General features: G+C 49.5%; 1 protein-coding gene across 1 annotated transcript; it reads right to left on the bottom strand.

Annotated features, from left to right (window-relative positions):
* Window positions 1–3,699: 3,699 nt before the first annotated feature.
* TIGD5 (tigger transposable element derived 5) lies at window positions 3,700–6,761 on the bottom strand. The gene has a single exon (XM_088457185.1). It carries the CDS (start codon window positions 6,475–6,477, stop codon window positions 4,807–4,809), a length of 1,671 nt encoding a protein of 556 aa, XP_088313311.1. The 5' UTR covers window positions 6,478–6,761; the 3' UTR covers window positions 3,700–4,806.
* Between the last annotated feature and the right edge of the window lie 3,348 nt (window positions 6,762–10,109).

Genomic DNA, 10,109 nt, shown 5'->3' on the forward strand with positions numbered 1-10,109 from the left:
CCTCATCACACACAGTGATTACACAAGACTGAGATACCATCAGTAACATGGAGTACCATCACATCCTCACACACACTTACACAGGCTCTGACCTTACTCAGGAATTACTAACCTCATCACACGCAGTGACTACACAAGACTGAGATACCATCAGTAACATGGAGTACCATCACATCCTCACACACTTACACAGGCTCTGACCTTACTCAGGAATTACTAACCTCATCACACACAGTGATTACACAAGACTGAGATACCATCAGTAACATGGAGTACCATCACATCCTCACACACTTACACAGGCTCTGACCTTACTCAGGAATTACTAACCTCATCACACGCAGTGATTACACAAGACTGAGATACCATCAGTAACATGGAGTACCATCACATCCTCACACACACTTACACAGGCTCTGACCTTACTCAGGAATTACTAACCTCATCACACACAGTGATTACACAAGACTGAGATACCATCAGTAACATGGAGTACCATCACAGCACACACACTTACATTGGCTCTGACCTTACTCAGGAATTACTAACCTCATCACACACAGTGATTACACAAGACTGAGATACCATCAGTAACATGGAGTACCATCACAGCCTCACACACACTTACACAGGCTCTGACCTTACTCAGGAATTACTAACCTCATCACACACAGTGATTACACAAGACTGAGATACCATCAGTAACATGGAGTACCATCACAGCCTCACACACACTTACACAGGCTCTGACCTTACACAGGAATTACTAACCTCATCACACACAGTGATTACACAAGACTGAGATACCATCAGTAACATGGAGTACCATCACATCCTCACACACACTTACACAGGCTCTGACCTTACTCAGGAATTACTAACCTCATCACACGCAGTGACTACACAAGACTGAGATACCATCAGTAACATGGAGTACCATCACATCCTCACACACTTACACAGGCTCTGACCTTACTCAGGAATTACTAACCTCATCACACACAGTGATTACACAAGACTGAGATACCATCAGTAACATGGAGTACCATCACATCCTCACACACTTACACAGGCTCTGACCTTACTCAGGAATTACTAACCTCATCACACGCAGTGATTACACAAGACTGAGATACCATCAGTAACATGGAGTACCATCACATCCTCACACACACTTACACAGGCTCTGACCTTACTCAGGAATTACTAACCTCATCACACACAGTGATTACACAAGACTGAGATACCATCAGTAACATGGAGTACCATCACAGCCTCACACACACTTACACAGGCTCTGACCTTACTCAGGAATTACTAACCTCATCACACACAGTGATTACACAAGACTGAGAAACTACTAATGTGGTCTACAAGGAAATCTTATAAGACCGCGGTTAGACAAGACTATCACCGTAAATTCAATATTGCTCCTGTGCGAAGCCGGGGCGGGTCGCTAGTAATTTAGATATATCTGTAAATGGGAGAAAACTTTCACACGGAAGCAGATTTTATTTGTCTGTAACACCAAAATAAATGGACAGTAACTTACATATTGCCTGTACAGGTTACTACAGTGCAGAGCAGCATCTTTGGAGAATAACGATTCTTCGTATTAATTTTGACAGGCAAAATACCTAAATCCGTTTGTCGAGCGCGCCATCATTAAGATGAGGTAACACAAAGCTCCTTATGTCTATAATGACAGCTACAGATCAGGTATAACATCCGGATCTAACTAGGTGATGGTGTAGGAGGTTTAACACACAGAAAGAACTAGCGTTTTCCTACAAGCTGACAGTAAGATATCCCTTGTAACACCAGCCAAAAGGAAACCAGCGTCCTCCCACAAACCCCGATAATCCAGAATCCAAACCCTGCACTGGGCAGTTGTGGGTAGAACATGGTTCTAGATGGCTGATTTTATAAATATTATTTCTACACGTCACTATTAAATAATGCACGGCGCTTCACTGTAAAGACAATAAATGATATGTATTAGGAAACGCTACATGCAACAGGTGTTTTAGATGCTTAGAGAGCAGAAATGTGCCAGCACCTAGCGGATTCCGCAGACTTCACCCATGTGACACCAGCATTGGGGCCTCATACCCAACGGCGCCAAAATACAGGCCTAGATACAATGGCGTAACCTGGTTGTGCCTTTTATACTTCAGCCAATGTCTCTGCATAGATAAAACCCACAGGACTGTTATGGAGGAGGCCCCGTATGGCCTGTATACAGGGCCTGATTCAGCAAGGATTGCGGCTGCGATTACACACGCAGTCTCACTGCGATGATATGCTAATCCATTGCGATCGCTATGCTGCCGTTGCAGCACTACATAAGGACGCCCACCTTACCTTACACACATCCGTTATACTTAGCAAGACTGTGAAACCATCGATACCATGGAGTAATATCGCAGCCTCATGTACACTTGTACAAGCTCTGACCTTACTCAGAAATTGCTAACCTCAGCGCACGCTATGTGTACACAAGCTGCGTACCACATCACGGGATAATTTATGCACGCCCATGCAACAGCGTTCAAACGCACTGGCACGCCTGCATTCCGCCGACCACCCCCCCAAACGGTACTTCCTATCACTCTATGGGTCTGCGTAGCCACTGCGATCTCTGGGCCTGATTCACAGATGGACGGAATTGCACAGCGGCACAGAGGACGCACACAAGCGGCTGTGCAATTCCGTCCATTTAAAATGCAAATTCTGAGGGAGGAGCCAGACACCACCTTGCAGCATTTGTGTGATCCCAGCGCTACGACTGAGGTCGCAGACTGGGGTCACCATTCAAACAATCGCAACCATCGGTAGCGATTGTTGTCGATGTTCCATTGGCCAGGCTGTGGGAGCTAAAGCTTCTCGCAGCCTGGCCGGGTTCCTGGCAGCTTGTGAGGTCAGGAAGTCTGCGTGCACCTAGGAACGCTGCCAGGGAACGCCCCCGCTCTGCCTCCCAAACGCCGCAACCTGTCAATCAGGCTGTGGCTGGGACACACTGCGAGTGGGCTCGCAGTCGGAGGGCCGCACATGCGCAGTCCTCCAAACATCGGAGATGTGCGCTAACCATCGGGTTAGCATACGTCTCTGAATCAGGCCCTATGTCCCGATCGCAGTGGAATGTTCGCGCATGCACAGAATGCAGCAATGTGCCGATTGTGTGCATAATCGTAGTTGTGATCCTTGCAGAATCAGGCCCATAGACTTATCGCTAAATAAAAATGCTTTAAATGTGTTTTACTCGCAATCTAAATGTAAATCAAATCTAAACTGAAATGTGGGCAACAGTTTATGACAGAAAAGTGCATTTCCCGACATCCGGATCAGTGAGCAGCGCTGTCATTTCTACTCGGAATTATTACCTTCTACAATAAGTGTGTGGATATTTCTTGCTCCTGTGTGTTTCAGCCATGTTTTTTTATCATCACGCAGAGAGAAATGTAATATGGGGCCAGTTTTTAAAAGTGGCAGATTTTGCTGCAAGATTTGAAGTCACAGGTTTTTTTTTTTTTTTAAATAGGCAACACCAGGATGGTTTTACCTATAACAAAAATGGCTTTTATTGAATCCTGCAGGAAGATAGATAAAAAAAATCACCACTTCTGTGAACGGTGACCCTATTACATGCCCCCCACTTCTGTGAACGGTGACCCTATTACATGCCCCCCACTTCTGTGAACGGTGACCCTATTACATGCCCCCCACTTCTGTGATCGGTGACCCTATTACATGCCCCCCGGGGAGTCGTTACATTTCCTTTCCCTGAGCTCTGCCAACAGCAGTGAATGCAACTGTATGCCGAGTCTTTTATATGGTAAATTTGATCACATAGAGACATGAGTGAAAAGCACAGAAGGCTTCCAAAAATAAACCTAGATCAATGCATTTAGCAAACACATCAAGAATACACGTACAAATGCAGAAATGTGAAGGTTTAAATATATCTGCAAACTGGTATAATGTACAGACAGGAACAAAATCGCTTCTCAGTTACCTCTGTCCGAATCTCCTTTAACTTAAAATGTAACCAAACCTCAAGCACCCACATAGGGAGGATCACTGCTGCCTTCTCATATCCGTCTGATGTCACACACCATCGTAAACATCGGTAACATCGACGCACATCAGGCAGCCACGCAGCTTATGCGGCAAGTAGGACCAGCTCTCATGCTGCAAAGGAGAGCGCAGTGGCTAATATATACACGCCCATGAAACGCCTGCGTTTGCCTAACCACCCCCCCGTTACCTCCCCCAAATGCTGACTACCTGTCACTCACTTTGCGAATGAATCCTCCGTGCAAGAGTAGTTGCAAAACAATTGCGCGTGCGCAGGTCGGCTTACACGCTGGCGCAATGGCAAGCAGACGCTCGATCTGCGTAAACACAGCCCATTTTGGAAAAGTCAAAACCTCTGCCTATATCATTCCGGTCACTGGCTGAAAGACGGAATCTCACGTTAAGCGGCAGCTCTTCTGCCAACCTGCAGAAAAACTAAATAAATAAAGATACACTGCACTGATTTGCTTTTACACCCCGGTAGACAAAGGAGACAGACACAGATCCTGTGGAACCTAACACTAGTCAACAAGTCAAAGTTTACAGATAAATGCAGTGAGTAAGTGTACTGGTGGCTGCGTGATGTAGTGCAATGGAATCTCTAGTGGAGCTACAGTACAAAAATGCTTATCGCTGCCACGTTGTGATATATACTGTATATATATCGCTATAGTGTGATGACCACTACGTAAGGTGAGACCTGTCTCCCAGACTACTCTCCCCTGTGGCTTAGGAGCTGCCGCTGCAATCTGTGGCTTTGGTTTGTGACTCGGTCTTTTGGAGGCGCTGGGCTGTGCTTATTAAGGAACGTAATTGCACTATTTTCAATGGGCCCACATTCTGCGGGTCCTGGGCTTCCAGCCAGCGTAAAGCAGTCTCCAGCCCTTGAATGGCCTCTGCAGCAGTTGGTACTAAGTCACCCTCTCCCTCATCGTCACTGGTGTCTCCAATACCCTGGCAGTCCCTGGCCGCCGGGGGTGCGCTGCCCAAGTCTGTAGTTCTGTCCTCCAACGACTGCTCCACAGCTGGGATGGAGTCATCGAGGTGCACCCATTCTGCAACATCCTCGGGGGCCATACGTTTGTAAACCAGTGCAGCAAGACTGGTCAAGTCAGAAAAGACTTTACTATACTCATCTCCAACGGTCTCTGCGATGGCGCTGCTCTCAAAGGCAGCTCGAAGGCCAAGGAGCCAGCACTTCTCAATACTTCCAGCCTGTATCATGTTCCACGACTGGCCTGCCAGGTAGATCATGTCTTTTAGCATAAAAGACTTCGAAAAATCAGAGGGAGAGCTGTCGCAAGTTACCACCAGCCTCAGAAGCTCCCGCTTGTAGAGCTGCTTGAAGGAAGATAGCACCCCCTGGTCCATAGACGGGATCTTACTTCTGGTGGTCTTGGAAAGGAACAAGACTCGGATATTGCCATCGGGGGTCTGAAGCTCCTCGTCGGGTGGCTTTCCAGGGCCTTGGTTCACCAGCAGGACGGCTTTCTGCTGGAGACACCGCCTCAAATATCGCTTTACTCCAGGCACAAATTCCTCGAAAAACCATTCTCTCAGTAGCTCTGTGGTCACCCAGGCATGCTTGCAGTACCTGTAGACTGCAGGGAACTTATCTTGATTGTGGTGGCGAAGGCTTTGTGGATCATTCAGCCTCCCGACAACCAATGGTTTTAGCTTATGGTTGCCGGTGAGGTTTGCAGCCAAAAGAATAGCCACGCGGTCTTTTACCTTCTTGTAACCATTCGGCTGCCTGGCTATTACCATCTCATGGGTCTGGTCTGGAAGCAGCTTCCAATACAATCCCGTAATGTTGGCGTTGTATATCTGTTCATCACCATAGCCACCGTCACTGGACGGGGTTTTGGATTTTTCTGGGTAGACTAGAACTGGGTCGATATCGGCCGACCTGACCTCCGATTCCCCGTAGATGCGTTGGCTGGAAATGCCATGCCTTTTCTGCCAGCGCCAGAACCATCCATGGCTTGCCTTGAATGTACATTCCTCACCATAAATCTGCTTGGCAAAAGCCTCGGCTTGTGTCTGGATAATAGGTCCGGAAAGAGGGATGCCCTGTTGGCGTAAAGTGATAAACCAAGAGTACACAGCCCTGTCAATCTCTTCTTCGTTGGCCAGGCGCATCTTTTTCCTCTGTGTACCCACATCTCCGCCAAGCTGGTCCAGGAACCATCTGAGCTTCTGCTCATCCTTCAGCCACCCCCGAAGAGTTCCCCCTGGCACCCCAAAGTCCCTTGATACGCTGGCCTGCCGTTCCCCGTTCTTCACTCGCTCAATGGCTTCCAGCTTGTCCTTGATGGAGTACGCCTTGCGAAATGCCATCTTCACCATGGTGGGCGTGCACTCCACACCCTCCAGCATCTGCTTCCCCTGGCAGGACATGTCGCTGGTGTGGAATGCCCGTCACGCTGGCACCCACAGGTGGTTCCCAAGTACAGTGCCGGCCGGGCAACTCATGCCCAGGTAAGACCAGTGTGTTGCTGACCAGTCACCTTGGCATGCTGGAGGCTGAACTGGATGCCAGGTTCATGCCCAGTGTGATGACAGCCAGGGACCCAGTCTCCAGCTGTGTTTACATCCAGCTCTGTCTCCCTTTTGTCTCCTCTCACCCCCTCCCACCCAGACAGAGCCCAACTCAGCGGACCAGGGAGGGAGCCTGCACAGTAGGAGCATGCGCAGTGAGCACAGCAGGCTGAGTCTGCGCCTGATACTGAAGGGACTGCGAGGTGCGCTCTGCGCATGCGCCATGACCGGCTGCGCCGCGGACGCTACCATCTCGCCAGTCGCACACAGGCGTGAGAGACGCTAGATGATGGCGGAATAGGGCGATGTTGTGTTATAAATGCTGCTTATGTGGACAGCGGGTGGCTCTAATGGATAACACTGTTTCCCATCCCTGTTTGTACGTCGATGCTCCCCCCCGGCCAGTGTCGCGGTGGTAGCGCCTGCGGCGTGTAGCCGTGCAGCGGGTCACGTGGTCCGGCCTTTCCCTCCCACTCTCCGAGTCCTGACACAGCAGCGGCTGCAGCACCGTGAGTCCCGGGCCCGGGGTACCCCAGCCGTCCTGCTCCGGGGCGCGTATGGGAGGGGGCAGCTAGTGGTTGGGGTATGTCAGATAGGTCATTGTATGGGTGGGGGCAGTTAGTGGTTGGGGATGGGGTATGTCATGCAGGGCTGTATGGGAAGGGGCAGTTAGTGGTTGGGGATGGGGTATGTCAGACAGGACTGTATGGGAGGGGGCACTTAGTGGTTGGGGATGGGGTATGTCAGGCAGGACTGTATGTGGGGGGGAGTTAGTGGTTGGGGATGGGGTATGTCAGGCAGGACTGTATGGGAGGGGGCACTTAGTGGTTGGGGATGGGGTATGTCAGGCTGGACTGTATGGGGGGGCAGTTAGTGGTTGGGGTATGTCAGGCTGGACTGTATTTGGGGGGGGGCAGTTAGTGGTTGGGGATGGGGTATGTCAGACAGGACTGTATGGGGGGGGGGGCAGTTAGTGGTTGGGGTATGTCAGGCTGGACTGTATGGGGGGGGGGCACTTAGTGGTTGGGGATGGGGTATGTCAGGCAGGACTGTATGGGAGGGGGCACTTAGTGGTTGGGGATGGGGTATGTCAGGCTGGACTGTATGGGGGGGCAGTTAGTGGTTGGGGTATGTCAGGCTGGACTGTATGGGGGGGGCAGTTAGTGGTTGGGGTATGTCAGGCAGGACTGTATGTGGGGGGGGGAGTTAGTGGTTGGGGATGGGGTATGTCAGGCTGGACTGTATGGGGGGGCAGTTAGTGGTTGGGGTATGTCAGGCTGGACTGTATTTGGGGGGGGCAGTTAGTGGTTGGGGATGGGGTATGTCAGGCTGGACTGTATTTGGGGTGGGCAGTTAGTGGTTGGGGATGGGGTATGTCAGGCTGGACTGTATTTGGGGTGGGCAGTTAGTGGTTGGGGATGGGGTATGTCAGACAGGACTGTATGGAATGGGGTGGTTAGTGGTTGGGGATGGGGTATGTCAGGCAGGTCTGTATGGGAGGGGGCAGTTAAGGTCGGGGTCTTGCACCATTCCATATTCTTAAATGATTAATTTTTACCCCTGGAATACTGCCGCTGGGAATTGGAGCTGGAGAGGGAATGGGGGGTATAATAATGGAATGGGCTAATACTATGCTGGAGCAGGATACAGATATGAGCACTTACTGTGAATAACATTGGTTCCTTACCGTCATTACTGTTACTCACTTACCTGGACATTTATACCCCACAGGAGCACACATAATAGTAGAAGGGAAGCACTGGGGGTCCCTCCATTGATTTTGCTATAACAGCTGCAGTAACACATTTATTAGTGAACCTGTAATAATGACAGTGGTCTGATTGCAGCTGTCGGTATGATCACTGAGAAGTGCCAGGTTAGTGGCCATATTGGAGGAAGAACTGGTGACGACGTAGGGCTCACATATACTTTCTATGGTACGTCTGGGGATACGGGTCTATTTACTAAGCTGTGATAAGGTACCAGCCAATCAGCTCCTTATTGCCATTTTTCAAACACAGCCTGTGACACGGCAGGAGCTGATTGGCTGGTACCTTATCACCGTTCACTTTCTCTTATTACAGATTAGTAAATAGATCCACAGTCCCTGCAGCAACTTATGAAGAGGAAAGGAGCTCTCCAGCTGAATGTCTGCACTGAATGGGATAGATGGGGCCATGATGGGTGTTATCTTTGCTCTGTGCTCTTCTGTGTCTTTAACTCTTTCCTCTCTGGTCACTTGCATGATGTGGACCCGCACTGGTTGTGTCACCTAGTTATTACACTGTGTGCTGTGTGCTCTGGTCTAACCTGCCTCTTCTCTTTCACGCTGGCTCTGGTGTTCAGTACTCCTCCGGTACAGAGTGAGTATGTTCTGCATGTATGTCGGCATGTCTGTCGTCCATCCCGTCACGCCTCATCCTGCGCTCGCTCCATTCCCCTGGCCCCGGAGAGTTTAGTGAGACAGATGTGACCAGGCGATGATATCAGTATTTGCCCACGGTCTGATGTATTTGTCCTTTGAGGTGGTTCATTAGCTGCACGTCATATGCTGGGTACACACCTGAACGATATATTGTTTGATCTAGCGAGGAATGAGATATCGTTCTATCATCGGCGGGTGTCTGTACCCTATATGCCTGTGAACGATGTCGATCAGACATATCGGATTGGCCCTGCAGCATGGCTGATGACGATATATCTAGCAGATGCATCGTTTCATGTGCTGTCTGTATGACCGACTTCCCGATATGTCGCCCGCAGAAGTCTTTCATTAAATGACGTCACAAGGTAGTGGGCATTTTCAAATGACTGCTGCTGGCCACACACATTGGCCGAATGATTGGTAAGCGTGTTTGCACTTGCCAATCATTAGGCCAGCCAGGTGTGTACCCAGCTTTAGTGTGGGCATGGTTCGGTTACAGATGCCTGTCTGCTGGAGGATTTCATTCATGTTCCTCCTTAAGATGCAGACATACTGTATGTCATGTAAGGGGGGGGGTATTCAAAAAAACTGAGCAAACCATTTAAAAGAGCAGAGTATGCTGCAAATGACTACAGGCTGTGCCTGCCCATAAGGACATTAATTTCATATTTATCTTTCCTTGGATTAGATATCGGGGTTTCTATAAACTGCTCGAATCGGATTACGAAGGACAGAACCTGGGTCCGTTCGCTGCTCTTCTGTCTGTTGTTCTGTAATCAATAATTGCATTGCCCTCTGCAGCTATAACCGGTTTACGTATAGAACACACTACAATGCAGCATGTTCTATTAACTGGATGTCTGGCAACGTGCAGCCTGTTTCACATCTGTCTGACTACTCACTGCTGAGCCCTAGTGTCCTCTATGCCATAGGCACATGGTACCTCCCATCGCATGCAGCAGCCATACCGCCATGTTACACAACCGTAAAGTGAAGCTGTGCAGAACGCCTAGGTTACCAGCGTCCTACATTTGGTGCGGTCACTGGGCGCCAAGTATTGCTATGA

Source organism: Taudactylus pleione, unplaced genomic scaffold (genome assembly GCF_031769625.1).
Source record: "Taudactylus pleione unplaced genomic scaffold, aTauple2 ptg000744l, whole genome shotgun sequence".
Classification (NCBI taxonomy): domain Eukaryota; kingdom Metazoa; phylum Chordata; class Amphibia; order Anura; family Myobatrachidae; genus Taudactylus; species Taudactylus pleione.